The sequence below is a fragment of the Vipera ursinii genome (genome assembly GCF_947247035.1).
Source record: "Vipera ursinii genome assembly, chromosome: 5".
Lineage (NCBI taxonomy): Eukaryota > Metazoa > Chordata > Lepidosauria > Squamata > Viperidae > Vipera > Vipera ursinii.
The window spans coordinates 80070787-80088651 of NC_139518.1; the positions used below are offsets into that span (position 1 = coordinate 80070787).

At 42.5% G+C, this 17865-nt stretch overlaps 1 protein-coding gene across 1 annotated transcript in view; it reads left to right on the top strand.

Annotated features, from left to right (window-relative positions):
• The first annotated feature begins 229 nt into the window (after nucleotides 1-229).
• TSPAN15 (tetraspanin 15) overlaps nucleotides 230-17865 on the top strand; it is a 45879-nt gene continuing 28243 nt past the window's right edge. The window contains exon 1 of the mRNA XM_083364831.1: nucleotides 230-451. Within this exon, the coding sequence (XP_083220957.1) occupies nucleotides 353-451 (99 nt within the window). The 5' untranslated portion in view covers nucleotides 230-352. The remainder of the gene's footprint in view (nucleotides 452-17865) is intronic.

Consider the following 17865-nt stretch of genomic DNA (forward strand, 5'->3'; position numbering starts at 1 on the left):
AGGTTGGCAGAAGCTGGGACGAGTAACAGGCGCTCACTCTGTTACGCGGCACTCGGGATTCGACCCGCCAAACTGCCCACCTGCCGATCGACAAAGCTCAGCTGTCCTAACCCGCTGAGCCACCGGCTCCCTTCCTTAAATCTTCGTCCCCTCTTAGTTCCAGCCTTGGCAGCAGGGGCGTGCCCATCTCGCCTCTCGGCAGCTGCTCTGCCGCGCTCAGCCACGCAGGCCGGCTGGCGCAGGCGAGCCGCTTCCAGGAGCCGCCGCCGCCAGCGACGCTGCCTCTGGGCCGGCTGGCTGGCACGGAGAGCGGCAGGTGTCGAGCAGGGGGGCGGCGGCGAGGGGGGGGGCGATGGCGGCGCCGGGAGACTCGGAGCAGGTTCGCTACTGCGCGCGCTTCTCCTACCTGTGCCTCAAATTCACGCTCGTCACTTACTCCACGGTGTTTTGGGTGAGTGCGAGACGGGGCGGGAAGCGGCGGCGGCTGCCCTAGGCGGCCCGGGAGCTGGGAAGGGCGGAAAGCGGACGGAGCCGGAAGGGGAGCCGCGGGAAAGGCGCCGCTTCCAGAGCCCGGAGGGCCACAGATGGTTCGTTTCGGAGAAGCGGAGACCGTCCCGTCAGAAACGCAGCGGCTCTCCGGGGAAAAAAAACCGGGCTGGGGAAAGGCTACGGGAGTTTGCCGCCGGCGGCGCCCGCGGAAGAGGCGGTCGAGCGGCCCGAGTTTCGGCGCGGTTCGGCGAGCTGCGAGCGGAGGGGGGGAAGCCGAGCAAGGCTCCGTCTCGGCTGGAAATCCCGGTTCGGAGGCGGCCGCGCCGAGCCGGGCTTTGAAAGCGCAATAATGTCCCTCAGCAAATAAGCTTTGCTGCCTGTGCAGGGGGGTTGGACTAGATGACCTCCAAGGTCCCTTCCGACTTATTATTATATTATTGTATTATATCAATAGAGGAGACTGACGGCCGTTCAGAGTTAGTTGTGAGGTCAAGCAAGGGCAGCTCGGCTCGTTTGGGGTGCTTAAAAACGAAGGAGGCTTCTGACGGGTCGGTCGCCTTGGTGAAAAGTCCCGAGGTTTTTTCCAAAGGGAATAATTCCTTTGGATTTCTTCCGACTGCTTTCTTGGCTTTCGAATTTATATTTACTTTCGCCGGGGGTTTTAAATACTTTTAGTTTCCATCTTTAGACAGTCCCCCCTCCCTCCTCCATTGTATTTGCCTTGTGTTGGTTTAATGAAGATGGATTCCGAATTGAATTTCTCAGAAAAAAATACTCCTCCTCATCGACATCAAAATGTTGCTGCGCTGTCGTTGAATGGACTTAAAACAGTTAGTTTTTCTTTATGGTCAAATACAGGAACGGATACTCTTAGAGACGTTATTATCAATCAGATTTTACTCTCACGGAGACATGAAGAGCATAAATGCCCTACTTGTGGCAAAAGAACCACTCGTTTTTTAAAAATGTTTTGCATAATAAAATATAAGACTGTGAGCGTGCCTTTCAGCTGGCTAATTTAAAAAGAGGGATTATTGTTTTTTTTTTTTAAAAATCAAAAGCAAATCAAAAGCAAATCAAATTAGGCATGTTATTTCTAAGATAACATCAAAATAATAATTTAATTTTAATTTTAACTGGGCTTTTACTTATTCAGGGACGGATATATATATATATATATATATATATTTGTAATTTGTTTTTAACTTTTGTATTTTTGTTTTTAATCACCCTGTAAACTGCCCTGAGTCCTTCGGGAAAGGGCGGTATATAAATGTAATAAAATAAATAAATAAATAAATTTGTAATTTATGTTATGATATGTGTGTGTGTGTGTGTGTGTGTGTGTGTATAAAGAAAATACTTATTTTGGGGGATGTACCTAGCCTGCTTTTAAGTAGCAGGTGGTAGCTGTGGGCGACAATGGCCTTTGCCCAATGCCGATTGCCCCCATTCCTGGATTGAGAATTTCTGCTTGCTGTCACTCATTGGTAGACCGTCACTTGGATTGCTGCATTGTATTCTACACGAAGCATCTGGAAGCTTCAGTTGGTACAGAACGCAGCAGCAGGTGGGGTAGTTATGGATGCATCTTTGTCCATCTGTGTAAGACCAAGTGCTTAGTGATCTTAGTAAGCTTCAGGGTACAATTCGAAGTGCTGGTGGCCATCTATAAAGCTCTACGTGGAACAAGACTAGGTTATTTGTGGGACCACCTCTTCAGTGGCATCTCTGCCTGTCCACATGGAGGGGCAAGTTTGGGGTCATTTTCCTGGAGCAGGGTCATCTGGCAGGACCCAGAAGATGAGCCTTTTCCTTTACACCACCTACTTTCTGAAATTATCTCTCCCCCACCCCCACCACTTCCCTGATACGTGGCTGGCCCTGATCCCATTGACCTTTAAAGGTAAAGGTAAAGGTTCCCCCGCACATGCGTGCTAGTCGTTTCCGACTCTAGGGGCCGGTGCTCACCTCCGTTTCAAAGCCGAAGAGCCAGCGCTTGTCCAAGGATGTCTCCGTGGTCATGTGGCTGGCATGACTAGACGCCAAAGGCGCACGGAACGCTGTTACCTTCCCACCGTAGTGGTCCCTATTTTTCTACTTGCATTTTTACGTGCTTTCGAACTGCTAGGTTGGCAGAAGCTGGGACGAGTAACAGGCGCTCACTCTGCTACGCGGCACTCGGGGTTTGACCCGCCAAACTGCCGACCTTCTGATCGACGAGCTCAGCGTCCTAACCCACTGAGCCACCGCGTCCCTATTGACCTTTAGAAAGGGGCAAAACTATGGTTCTCTCCAGGCATTGGGGCAGGTTCATTGGGGTTCCCACCTGGAGGGATGTAACAGAAATTTGATATCTGATTGCTTCTTATTATTCTTTTTTGTTTTCTTGCCCAGAGTCGCAGTCTTTCGAGTTGGGCAGCCATATACATTTCAGAGAGATATAAATTGGGAGACAAGTGTAAAATTTGGAACAATTAGTCATGTAGATTCTTTGATGTTTACACTACATCATAAAATATACTGGTATTATTGCTTTGTTTAGATTTAATACTCTTCTCCCCCCCCCCGCTCCTATTTTATTTTCTCAACTTGAGCAGAATATAGATAAATTTGGGGGGGTGGAAGGATTGGTGGGCTAGCAGTACTGATGTCAAGCTAGTACTGATGGCATTGAAACAAGTAAATAAACATTTATGAATTTATTTTATTATGAATAAAATAGATTGTTGATAAGACTTGTGATTGTGACTGTAGAAACTCCAAGCTCTTATGCGATGAGAAATACAGTTCAAATATCACTACTTCCACATTTTTCTTCCTCTGAGTAATGCCATATTCCAATCTATATTGTAATTTAAAGCTTTTTAGGTGCTTTTTGCATTTTGCACAGTTGTAATGAAATTATTGTGCATTTTTGATTAATTAACCATCAAATACAGATAACATTAACTACCATTTGTAGATATTATTAAAACATAGCTGACAGCAGATTGAGTGTTTTTGGCTATATACATCATTGTGATTTATGAACTAGTTAATGAAACTAAGCTACGTCTGGTTCTTATGTTGATCAGTGAACCGTGTCTCCTGGGGATTATAGAGATTAGTCAATGCAATTTTTTTTTGACATTTTCAGAAGCAATTCTTGCACATTCTTCCTAGGGCTGAGAAAGTGACAGGCCCAGATAAAGGATTAGAACTCACAGCTTTCTAGCTTGTAAAGCTGCAATTTAACACCCCTTTTCTCTTTAGAGCAATTGTTTCTTAAATGTTTTGCTCTCCGGACCCTTTTCCATTTTTAAAAATTATGGAGGACTCCAAAAGAGCTTTGGTTTGTATAGGATATGTTTATTGATATTTACTGTATTAAAATTAAAAGTGATGCTTTCATAGCAATTTACTGAATCGTGAAAAATGACGATATTAAACCACTAGGTAATTAACAAAAATACAATATTTTTCATGTATGTATGTATATGTGTGTGTGTGTATGTGTGTGTGTGTGTGTGTTTATAAAATAATGCAGAGTGACATTGTTATAATTTTTTGCCAATATCTTCAATATCTGGCAAATAATTTTCATTTCATGGACCTCTCACAGGGTCTTGGAAGACTCCTGTGTCCTTTGACAACTTTTTAAGAAACACTGTTTTTGAGTAAAGCCTTAAGCTTCTTTATAAAAAGTAAATCCATTACTTTTTTTAAAGTTATGTCTGATGTTGTGTTTGTCTTCTGTTTAGTAAACTAATATTAAACTACCGTACATTTTCAGATGAATCAGGAAAGTGTTTTTTCTGTAGTCAATCAAGTTTGTGGTGGGAAGAATATACCTTTATGAATATGACCCTAGATTTATCATGGTTATAAAGCTGGAACTATTGTATATACTCATTCCTTATTCACACCAATGTAGAATTTTAAAAGGTGCTTTAATTGAAAGAAAAATTCCTGACTATATGAAACACAACATGTTTTAAATGTATTTTTAAGAAATACACTTCATTATACCTTTTCAAACACTCCTTGATATTAACAAAAGCATATTAATAGGTAAAGGAGTTGCCTTGAAGGATTATAAATGAGATATTATTCTCTAAAAATGTTTAGTTGCTTTATGCCTCTTCACAAAATCATAACAGGCATTTATCAACCTTTTTTAAAAATAATAATGAATGTTCATTTGCAGGGAGATTACTGTACTTATTTTTATACCTAAACACCGATAATAGTTTATTAAGCTTGTAGGCTGCCCAATTCTTAACGATAACCAGGCAGACTAAAAGAATCATACAAGAAATACATTACTTTTGTTCTTCAAAAAAAAAAAAAAGTAAAAGAGCTGAAGTGGTTTTAAAATGACATTTCGGTAGTGGAAATTCTGGAATTCTAGAATAAATTAATTAGAAAACAACATTTTAATACCACTGGGAACTGTCATCCATTGTTTGCCTAATGAAAATACATCCATTGATCTGTATTCAATGCAGAACTGTATGAGCAGCATGAAAAATTAATTTAAGTTTATATATGACTGTATTTTCCTGTCTTAAAAAAAGAAGTTAAAAATCTTTCATCTCTTCACATTGGAATACCAGTTTGAAATCAGATCCCTTTCATTATTGAAAAGAAAACAAATTTTGTAGCAAGTCCTGAAAGCAGCAATTGTGAATTAATATGGAAATATACTTGATAATACCCAGTGCTTTTTTTGTAAAAGAAAAAGGTGCCGGAACTCACACATGTCATACAACCCGTCTTGCCTTCCATACAAGGTTCCATCCAAAAAAAGGTGCCGGAACTCCGTTCTGAGCGTTCTATGACAAAAAAAGCCCTGATAATACCCTAGCATTATTTCTTGATATCTTGAATTATTAGGCTTTAATCTCTTTGAAAGTGAGACACGAATATAAATTCTTCCATGTATCTTTTCCTCAAACATTTTCCTTCAAGTTTCGTTTTCTGTGCTATGGTATTAAAGGAAATTTCTCTGCTTTGCATAGGTTTATTTATTTAACTTTACAATTTTTATAACCTCTGAAAATCTATACAGCAAATTAAATGATAAATGCAGCAGTACAGTAAATGAAAATGATGAAACCCACAAGAACAATATATCAACAATAGTAACTTAGCTCTCCTGCTTCTTAAAATGAAACTTTCTTTAAGCTTATATTGTAAAGATTTTATGCTTTCCGTTTTTTGCTGTCTTCTTGTTCATCGAACATTTATAGAAACCTGCTTTTTTTTCATTATTCTACCTTTCTCAGTGCCAATAAAGGAGAATAGGCAAAGAATCCCTAAGACCAGCCCACCCACACAGACGGGCATGACACCAGAATATATTTTATTTATTTTATTTTTATTTTAATCCCATTTATATCCCGCCCTTCTCCGAAGACTCAGGGCGGCTTACAATTTAAGCACAAACTAATGTGCTTAGCAATAGCCTTCATTCTATGTATATGCCTGCTTATTAGGGCTTTCGGCCCCCGCCAAGCGGCATTATTACATGATGATGATAACTTTATTGTCACTTTGAATGTACACCAATCGGCATACATCAAAATGAAATTTCGTTGCATACAGCTCTCAAAGGGTCACCACCTCCAATATATACTCCTTGTTCGTGGCCCGTTCAAATTTCACATTGTCCATTTTAGTCTCTAGGGAGTGAACGATGGCAAACAGGACAGATGGAAATGGGGCTCCATGTGGATTAGCCCTCAAGTTAGCTTGTATTCTGACAACCTCGCCTTCTTTCCTTTTTCTGATCCTGACTCTTCCACCTTTTCCTTAAAGAGGCCTTGCTTCTTTTCACCCCTGGAGCGTGCTGCTGCCACCACTAACTCCTCCAAAAGCCTCTCTCTCTTCCTCTGGGCCTGCCGACAGCCTCATCCAGTTCCTTCGCTCCATAAGCTCCAGGTCCTTTCCTCCTCTGCCTCCTCTGGAAACAGCCCTGATTTGCAGTAGAATCCATCACTGGGCCAGCAGTCAGATCTTGCTGCTGGTAGAACAAATTCAAACAGTGCCAACGACTTTTAACAGTCTCACCAACAGTTCCAAAACAACTAGAAACTCGCCATGCCAGCAAAGATTGTCGGTCGTATGTCGTATGTTACCTTAGTTCCACCATGTTGCTCAAACACATTAAAATCTTCCTGATCATGTGGCCTATACTAGCCCTTAAAAACTATTCACCTTCAAGAGCCAGTGCAGCCGCAGCCATTCCAGGCGTCGCCATCTTAGGTCTGATTACAAAGTCATCTTATTGACCCCAACAATCTGGGTCCTCACAGCACTCCTTACCAGCACTGATGATGTTACCTAATTAGGGCAATGAAACGTCTGCAAGAAAACAAGGAAGCTCGGAGAACACCAAAGATCCCTCACTTTTTGATGAAATTGGTTGGAAATCCATTTTGTTGGAAGATGTTGCCTAGATGATCTGTTTCCTTTTTCTGCTGTTCAGGGTTGCTGCTCAACTAAATAGAGTTATCCATTCTTTGTTAGTTTAGTGTACTAATTTTCTTTTGGCTGTGACCGTATTTATGGACTTAGGTGTAGAATTTTTTTTAGACGAGTTTACGCTCCCAGTGCAAATACGCTTAAGACACTTGTAAAAAGTTTACATGCTTTCTTGAAATTCACCTTTCATTTTTCCTCTTGAGCAAACATGTATTGACTCACTTACTTCTTTAGTATATCACATTTCTAACTGGGCAAAGGGTAGTTGGAGGAGTGCTCCTTGTATTTAAACTACCTAGGAACATGTGAGATTACCTGTGCAGTGTTTGTAAGAGGAAGAGGAATAAGATTAATTAATTATTGCATTTTGTTTGTTTAAGACAGGGGTGTCAAACTCAATTTCATTGAGGGCCGCATCAGCATTGCGGTTGCCTGCAGGGGGCCGGGTGGGTGTGGCCAGGGTGGGTGTGGCCTACTGGGTGGGCGTGGCTAGAGTGCGTATGGCCTACTGGGTGGGCGTGGCCAGCTCTACATCGTTTGCATCAAGGGTGCCTATGGGGGCCTGGGCAGGAGTGGGACAGATCTGAGGGTCTCTGGCAGAAGGAGGGTCTCTGGGCCAGGGCCAAGGCAGTGGGGGCCGTTCCCTCATTGTTTCCAGGATGGCTTCGTGGGCCGCATGAAACCACTTTGCGGGCCGGATCTGGCCCCCGGGCCTTGTGTTTGACATGTCTGGTTTAAGAGCCTTCCATCGGTTCGCTGGCCACTAATGAAATAAACATCACTGGTTAAATTGGTTAAACCTTCCAGTGACATTTCCAGATTTTACAGACCCAGGTAATACCCTACTGTCTAGGATTGTGTCAGAGTACATATTTCCAGTATGCAGTATTAGGCTAAATTGTTTAATTGTTTTCTTTTCTCTCTTGGACACTTGCACGTTTCTTTTCAATGATCTTGTGCATCTTTTCATTCAGAATGCAGCAAATTGCTAAGCACATTGGTTTGTGCTTAAATTGTAAGCCGCCCTGAGTCTTCGGAGAAGGGCGGGATATAAATGGGATTTTTAAAAAAAATACAATCTCTATTCCCATTTTTCAGGTCAACACCAATAAAATGGAATTTCCTCTTTGGATTTCCACATTCCTCTTGAATTCTGTTCAATTGCTGAATTTGTTGTTGAATTTGAGTTGGGAATCAGATGGGCTCTACTTTGAAAAAACAATCTGCTCAATGGTGACCCAGCTGCCAGTAATTGCTTTGTGATCTAGTCACATTCCTTATAATTCAGGTTTTCCTCTGATCCTTTATAATTCACTATTACATGACCTGTGATCCACAGAGTTGGCAAATTAAATTAGGAATCTGAAAATCAGAGTTAATAAGGTAGTGCAGTGTGAATCTAATTTTTAAATCTTGAGATATAGAATAAATCAGATGAAATCTCTAAGTGAATTTGTTTTTGATAAGAAATAAATGGAAAGTAGTTTAGGGTTTTGAGAAAACTAAAGTACACAATATAAAAAAATATCTACTGTAGATTACATTTTGTTCCTGCATTCCAGTAATCTCTTAACAATAGAGATTACTCTCCAGTAGGATATAAAATAACAATTAATTAACCATAGGAAGAAGAGTTGCTTCATGCAAAGCTCTTCCCAGAAACATTACATGCCAACATATTTTCTTTCTTTGGATCTACTTCCTCTTATTTTCAGGTGGGTAAGTCTGCTAAGCTTTACTCCTCCTTACTTACGTCAAAATATGTAGAAACATGGAATCTTCCTAGCATAGTTCTTTTAGATCAGGGGTGTCAAACTCAATTTCATTGAGGGCTGCATCAGTTTTGCAGTTGCCCTCAAGGGGCCAGGTGGGTATGGCCAGGGTGGGCATGGCCTACTGGGTGGGCGTGGCTAGAGTGCGTATGGCCTACTGGGTAGGTGTGGCCAGCTCTACATCGTTCGCATCAAGGGGGCCTATGGGGGCCTGGGCAGGAGTGGGGCAGATCTGAGGGTCTCTGGCAGAAGGAGGGTCTCTGGGCCAGGGCCAAGGCAGTGGGGGCCGTTCCCTCACTGTTTCCAGGATGGCTTTGCGGGCCACATGAAACCACTTCACGGGCCAGATCCGGCCCCCGGGCCTTGTGTTTGACATGTCTGTTTTACATAGAAACTAAGATAGATTGACACCTGTTTGCTCCTCGTATATACGAGGAGCATAAGGTCATACATGAGTCAGATCTCTTTCAGCTGAGGTGCAACTGCAATGCCCCTCATTGATCAGCTGACTTTGTCACTTGGCACGGGTGTCCCACTTTGTCCCAGTTTCCTCTTATTTCATCAACAAGTTGTGTTGAAAACAAGGAAAACCATTGGGCTGTTGGTTTGATCTCCTAGCTTGGCGATTTGGCTGCAAATATTTTGTCTCCATTCGGGGGGACATCTTCAGTGAGCTTTGAATTGTGCTCGTCTGTCAGAGCACTGGCCATTAAATACCTTTTTGTATGATGTAAATTGGTGTGGGTTTTATTTGTCTGGATGTTTTTGAGTCATCGTCTACTTTCGGGCTGTTTGATTGGCTGGCTATTGGTAAAACAATTTTGCTGATCATGTTGTAGATCACGTTGGCATGGTAATCTTGCTGTCATCTCCGAAACACTCTGTATGTAGGGAATTGTGATTCGTCTGGTTGTTGTTGTTCCTGTTGTACAATAGTTGTGTTGCTTTGGGTGTTTGTATTCTTTGTGTGCAGCAATCTCTGGATGAAGTTTTGTGGGTCTCCATTTCTCTTGAAGACTTTGTATAAGTGTTTTTGTTCTGTTGATTTGCCTTCCGTGGTGTTGCAATGGGATTCTGATCTCCCAAACAGTGTTCTGATGCAGCTTTGTTTGTGGCATTTGGAGTGGTTGCTGTGGAAGTACCGCCAACATGACCTCGCAGTAGCCCACAAATCAGCCTCAACTTTCAGACAGACCCTGTCAAAATCTAAGGAGCAGACAGAAACAAGCCAAAGATCAGGCATCAGGCATAGAATGAAGGCTACTGCTAAAGCTTGTAAGCCGCCCTGAGTCTTCGGAGAAGGGCGGGATATAAATGGAATCAAAATAAATAAATATACTGAATCCAGTGCAGCAACTGTGAAAAAGAACTATGTGGGCCAAACAGGAAGAAAGCTATGTACCAGACTGCACGAATATTTCTTGGCTATCAAAAGACACGACCCACTATCCCTCATATCCTTCCACAAAGATTCAGAAGGACACAAGTTCCATCTAACCAGGACCACAGTTGTAACCCAAGCAAAATCAAGGGGAGAAAGAGAATTCCTCAAAGTCTGGTTCTCCACCAATAAGTCAATAAACAGACACATTGACATGGACCTAATCTACCCACCACTGAGAACGAAAGAACTACTTCAATCCCAAAGGCAGCATTTAAAACGAACAAACGGGAACCCCATCACAGAGCAACAAAAATCACAACCCTCCACAAGAAACCAGACCACGTCTCAACAACAGCCACCCAGCCAGCCAAACAACCTGAAACCAGATCATGACTAAGTCAACCAAACGAACAAAAACCATTTGCACCACACAGACGATACCCAAACACCGAAGACTATGGCCCAGCAACAACAACAAGCCAATCAAACAGCCTGAAACCAGACCATGACTCAGAAACATCCAGACTAATTGTAGAGAAACCAGACCTACAAAAGACCTTTTTTATTCCTATATTAAAAATCACAGAATTCTCCCTTCCTGTCTCTAGTGATTATATTTCTGCCAGTGTAAAATCTGCTTTTCTCTGCCTGCCAAAGACCTTCTTTGAAAAAGTTTAACACTTCTGCCTTTTCCCCAATTAGTAATCGTTAAGTCACATTCCTGCATTCAGTTCTACCTAATCTGCAATTGTAAGGCCACATTCCTACATTCCATCTCTGCCTCTGGTGATAAAACTCTTTTCTTATTTACAACCACATTCCTGTCTCTGATTCACATGTGTATACAACAAAGACTTGTTTCATTTAAATTACCCATGCTTCAAGATATATAGTTTTCTGAAATTGTTTCTGTTTCAAAATTATGTCTTCCTGTGATAACCTTTTGTCTTCCCTGTTAGCATTTGTGTTTAGCCCTGTCTCCTGCAATTATCTCTGCCTCAAGTTATGTCTTCCTGCAATAATCCCTGTCAACTTTGTTAACATTTGTATAGATAGCTATGCATTATTGTTTCCTGTAATGACCTTTGCCCTCTTCATTAGCAGTTTTCTGTTAGCATAAACTATGTTTTATTATTTCCTGTAATGACCTTTGCTTTCTTCATTAGCAATTGTATACCATGAGCTATGTTCCCCTTTGACCTTCCATGAGTGTTTTTCCCCCCTCCCAATTGAAACAGCCTAATAAACAGAGAGTGTCCAGAGGTATTCGGGGGCATAACATCCACCCCGGGCACTTCTGTGCTCTCACCTTGAGCAAACTTGTGTCGGTGTCTCAGTCTGTCCTAGGACTCTGCTCTAATCATCGCAGTTCCCAAGTATGACCGTCGGAACTTCCGGCATACTGGGTCGGTGGTAGAGTGCAAGATCCTTCTTTATTCAAGGTGATCACCCTTGTGAGGGTCCCTCCAAATTCTCACCCCTGTCAAGGGGCTCTAAGAGTTGAAGCCAGAACCCTGACCGGTCGCTCATCGCAACAACTGGGGGCTCGTCCGTTGGATCGCAGCTTCAACTCCACAGCACGACTCCTGTCCAGGCGTGTGCTACCTGCACCCTCATTTTCCACGCACCTCGGAGAAGGCTTCAAATCGTGAGTAAATGGGCTCCTCAATTTCCAAAGTTTCGTCAGTTCATAGGGACGAACTTTTTAATATAGTGCAGAATGCTAATTTTGTTCAAAAACACAATGGCACCATGGTCCATCCTGTAGGAAAGAGACTTTTAACAAAACTTTTACGATATATTAACAAAAATTGTCCGGCTTATCCGGAATCAGGCACTTTGTCTGTTGTAACCTGGGAGAAACTAGGGAAATATCTTCACAATCATCCCAGGGCACCTGCTGACATTCTGTCCGCATGGCAAGCAGTGATGGCAGCATTAAAACTTTTGCCATCTCCTCTAGATCTGACATCTTCTACTTCTAAACCTCTTGATCCTTCTTCTGATCTTTCGTCTTCACCTGAAGCACCACCACCCTATCCTTCTGCACCTTCTACAACATCTTCTAAGAAACCTTCCTTGCCTTCTCCATCTTCCTCTGAATTTCTAGACTCCCCTTCTCCAACCTTATTGCCAGGAGGCCAATTAACAAATCTTCTAACTTCATCCGTTTTTCTGATGAATTCTCCTGAAGAAACTTCTCTTTATCCTTTAAGTATAGCCCCGGGAGGGGGTCCCGCAATTCATCAAAATATCCCTATGAAATTATTAAAAGATTTGAAAATGGCAGTAAAAGAATATGGTATCCAATCCCCATATGTTAAAGGATTACTTAATTCATTAGTAGATGCCAATTCGACAATGCTACTTTATGATTGGAAAACTCTTTTTTCTATGCTTTTAACTCCTGCTCAATATGTCATCTGGCAATCAGAATACCAAAAAAATGCTGAATCTGAGGTCCGAAAAGGACTCCCTCAGGGTGTAACACGTGATCACTTGTTGGGCATCGGTCAATTTGCCACCTTAATTCAACAGCAAAATTGTCCCCGGCGTGCTTTTGCCATAATACATCTTTGTGCAATGGCAGCTTTACGCCACGTAGATGATGCCTCTGGAGAATCTGCTCAAAATTTTCTTAAAATTGTTCAAGGACCTATGGAACCATATGCTACATTTATTAGTCGCCTTCAATTGGCATTAGAACGACAATTTGATAATAAAGCTGGCAGGGATGAATTGATTATTAAATTGGCTTATAGCAATGCTAATGATGACTGTCAGAAAGTCTTACAACCCATTGCTAACAAACCAGGAGTTACACTTGCAGAATTTTTAGAACTCTGTCGCAGTGTAGGGACAACTTCCTATAAGATGCAAGCACTGGCGGCAGTTATTTCTACTAATAAAACATCTCCTGAAACTTCTCCAGAAGCTTTTCCTATTACAAGAACAGGGAATTGTTTTAACTGTGGCAAACCGGGTCACTTCAAAAATCAGTGTCGACAACCTGGGGGAGGGGGTGCGCCTCGTGGCCAAGCACGGGGACCACAGCCACCCCCCAACCCAAAGCCAAAAACAGTTTGCCCACGTTGCCGCAAAGGCTTCCACTGGGCTTCACAATGTCGAGCAAATATTTCCATTCAACAAAACCAGGGAAACTAGACATGGGGCGATCAACCAGCCCCACTCCAAAGGTTGAAACTATTTCCACACTTCCTTTTGATTTGGCAAACACTCAATCTTCAAATACATTTTCATTGCCTGTTACTCTAACTTCAGATATAACATATGATGATCCTGGATCAATTTTTACCATGCCATTATCAATTACATTACAGAAGCCGGTCCCCTCTAATATTCCGGCTTTACTTATTCCTAATTCTGTTTTAATTGTTGAGGGAGTAGTCGCTGCTCCTTTCCTTTATGACTCTGCTTCACTTCATAATCTTTCTTTATCTGCCTATGGCGATAGGACCTTCCACCTTAAAGCAGGCACACAAGTCGCCACACTAATTTTTCTGTCGCCACCAACTGACGATACCCCTGGTGTTTTTTCTTTGCATCAACCTATTCATGTTTCTAAATCTTTTCTTACTGTTTCCTTACAAGGCCGTTCTTTTTCTGGTCTAATAGATACAGGAGCTGATGTTTCCGTGATCCGTACAGCTGAATGGCCTGCTGATTGGCCTCTTACCAATACCTCTGCCGTTCAGGGAGTGGGAGGAGCACAGGCTGCCAAGGTTAGCACTAACTGGCTGTCTGCCTCCACTCCTGATTCTTCGGCTACTGCTTTTCTTAAACCTTACGTATTGCCTCTTCATTGTAACCTCTGGGGGCGAGATCTTCTTTCTCAACTTCGGGCTACTCTACATATTCCTTAAACATGCTGCCTAAACCTCTGTCACTTGCTTTAAAATCTAGTCTTCCTGTGTGGGTAGATCAATGGCCACTTCCTATTGAAAAACTCACTGCTTTAATAGATTTAGTCCAACAACAGTTGCAGCAGGGTCATATTGAGCCTTCTACTAGCCCTTATAACACACCAATTTTTGTCATCAAAAAGAAATCAGGCAAATGGCGCCTCCTACAGGATCTCAGAAAGATCAACGACATTCTCCAACCAATGGGCCCATTGCAATGTGGCCTACCTAATCCTAATTTGATTCCCCAAAATTATGACCTTGTTGTAATTGATTTAAAGGACTGTTTCTTTTCTATTCCGCTTGCAGAACCTGACCGTCTTCTTTTTGCTTTTACCATTCCTGAATTTAATAATAGCAGACCCACTAAAAGGTACCAATGGAAAGTTCTTCCTCAGGGAATGTTAAATTCTCCAACAATGTGCCAATACTATGTAGATAAAGTTTTAGAACCATTTAGACAAAAATATCCGAAAATCTTGGTCTATCACTATATGGATGACATACTAGTTGCAGCAGAAGGACCAAAAGGTACTGTTATGCAAACAATCCCTTTCCTTACTCAGCTTTTAAATTCTGCTGGTCTTTTTATAGCCCCAGACAAAATACAGTCGCAATATCCGGTACAATATTTGGGTCATAAGGTACTTGCAGCTGCAGCTGCCCCCGATCTTCCACTTTTAAATATTGGACCAGTTACTACCTTGGTCAAATTACAACAATATCTTGGTACTTTGAATTGGGCTAGACCTTATTTCTCTCTTCCTACTAATATCTTATCTCCTTTATTTAAGGCCTTAATAGGCCCCAAGCATCCTGCAGATAAAATCATCCTAGATTCACATCAATTACAAGTGGTTCAAGAGGTTAATCTGGCCCTTCGCACTTTGTGGGTGGATAGATTAGAGGCCAACATTCCAATATCTTTGGCTGTTCTCTCTACTCCGCAATTGTACACAGGGATTCTTATGCAAATTAGTAGCAGTAAAAAACTTTTAATCTTGGAATGGTTACACCTTTCTCACACTCCAAAAACTTCTATTTTTTCTCGAATCACCCAACTTGCTGCTCTTTTCACCAAAGCTCGGAAACGGGCAAAGGCAATGATGGGTCTGGAAATAGACACAATTTATCTCCCCTTCCGATTGACACAATGGGAAGAGATGTTTGTAAATTCAGATGTCCTTCAAATTGCTCTTGAAAATTGGAATGGAAAATTATCTTGCCATCTCCCAACAGACCCTCGATTACAATTGATCAAAACAATCCCAACTACAATTTTTAATCCAATAGCAAAACAACCTATCCCGCAGGCACTAACAGTGTTTACGGATGGTTCAAAAGCCATTGGGGCATGTGTTTGGCAACTTGATTCCACATGGCACAAACGTCTCACTACGGGACAATCATCAGCTCAACAAGCTGAATTAGCTGCTTTTAATCTGGCTCTTTCCATTTTTCAAAATCAGCCATTGAACATAATCACAGACAGTCTTTATGTTGCCAACATTGTTTTTTCAATTTTTGATGCCTATATTTCTCCTTCTTTATCACCATCATTAATGAATTTATTTTTACAGCTGCAACAATTGTTACAAAAACGGACAACACCATTATTTGTAGCACACATTAGGAGTCATCAACATCTTCCAGGATTCCTATCAGAAGGGAATCACATGGCGGATGAAGCCTGTAAATCTGTCTTACAGATTTGTGCTTTAACAGCCGGAGAAAGTCACTCATATTTTCACCAAAACAAAAAGGCTCTTGTAAAGCAATTCGGACTCACACACCAAGAAGCTGCTGCAATCATTCAACAATGCCCTACTTGTAGTCTTCAAGCTCGAAGTATCCCTGAAGGAGTAAATCCTAGGGGTACACAAGCTTGTGAGACTTGGCAAATGGACGTTACACAATTCCCTCCATTTGCCCCTTGGAAGTATATTCATGTATCCGTAGATACGTATTCAGGCTTTATCATGGCCACCCTACAAAGAGGGGAAACGGCCAAACAAACAATCAATCATTGTATTAGATCTTTCATAACACTGGGATGTCCTAAAATTTTAAAAACTGACAATGGTCCTGCATACACAAGTACTGCATTTTCGGAATTTTGCTATCGATGGGACATTGTACACAAATTTGGTATTCCATTTAATAGCCAAGGGCAAGCTATTGTGGAACGCACAAATCAAACACTCAAAAATGCATTGCAACGATATTTAGGGGCAAAAGGCGTAAGCCCCCCGACACTCCCAGTGTTGCAAAATGTTCTTAATGTTTGTCTTTATACTCTCAATTTCTTGAACCTTACAGGGTCACCGGCCACTTCAGCCGCTTCTCGACATTTTTCTAACCCTCCTTGTCCAACCTCCAGACCTTCTGTTTACTATAGGCAACTACCAGATCCTGCTTGGAAAGGACCGGTACCCCTGATCACCTGGGGAAAAGGCTACGCTGCAGTCCAACTTCCAAATCACACATTGTGGGTTCCTGCACGTTGCGTACGGCCCTATCATGCCATCACAAAGCCTTCCCCTGCTGCTGACTCTATGTCTTTGCCTTTACTCTTTAGCGACAGCTCAATTGAGGGCTGACCCGCATATTATACTTGCACCCCCCTTCACATCTGTCACTTTCACCTTTCAAGATGACTCTCTGCCTCACTGTAATTATACATTACAACACCGTGGTCATTATCTTGCTTCTCCTTTTCCGGCACATATTAAATACACTTATTTTCCATGTACTATCTTCCTTCGTGTAACAGTCACCCCCTCCACTATTGGCTCTTACTCCTGCCTTGGATTTCTAGCCAATGGCGCTCGTTTCAATCAAACCGTGTATCTTTTCTCTTCATATTCTGCCTCCTACCTTCCTATTCCTTCTCTGCTTGCTTCTTGGCTCTCCAGATACCCACCCTATTCAAAGGATCCCTGTGCTGTACGCTACATCCGCTGCAGACACCCCGCTCCTGTCAACACGCTAAAGTGCCTCTGGTCTTTTGATCGCCTCGTCGGCCACTGTGAAGGAGGAAACAAAAATTCCCCGCCGCCTCATCATCACATTCATCAACGGGCTTCGCCAAATCACGGCCAGCGAGGACACGACCAACGTCCTTTGTCACTCCCCCGCCAGCCGCGTAACATTGCTTGGACCGATGCACAGCCTGCTGCACCAATCACTCCAAGAAACATTCTACAAGCCTCATCACCACGACAACATTTTCCTCGATCACGACGCTCTTTGCTCTCCGTCCCTAACAACCAGCACCGCCCTGCAAACTACACCTGGACTATCATTGACTTTCAAGGAAACACCCTATACTCCATCTCCAACCGTACCCTGTGGCCCTGGTTTCCCACGCTCTATTTTGACTTTGCTGAAATGCTCGTAGGAGCCCATGGGTTTAAGCACAAAACAAAGTGTGATCCTTCCCCTCGTAGTGTCTGGTGCACAGGCCCAGGCCTGTACATTTGCCCAGGCTATATTACAGACCTATCCCATATAGATGAATGTGGAACCGCCTCTGATTGGTATTGCAAATCTTGGCAATGTGTGTCCACAGGAAAAATTTGGTGGACTGCACCTTACACTACTGATTACATCGAGGCAAGACTGGGGCAGGACTCCAACTTGCCTTGGTCATCATGCAGCAATTGGGCCTGCTGTGGTGTTCGCCTCAACCCAATGAACGTCACCTTCACATCACATGGAAAAAGGCTCCCGCTTGCTGCTTGGTTAGCAGGGAAAAAGTGGGGGGGCAGATCCTATGAAAAATCCAGATACAGTCATCCAGGTAATGTTTTTATAATTCGACTCACCA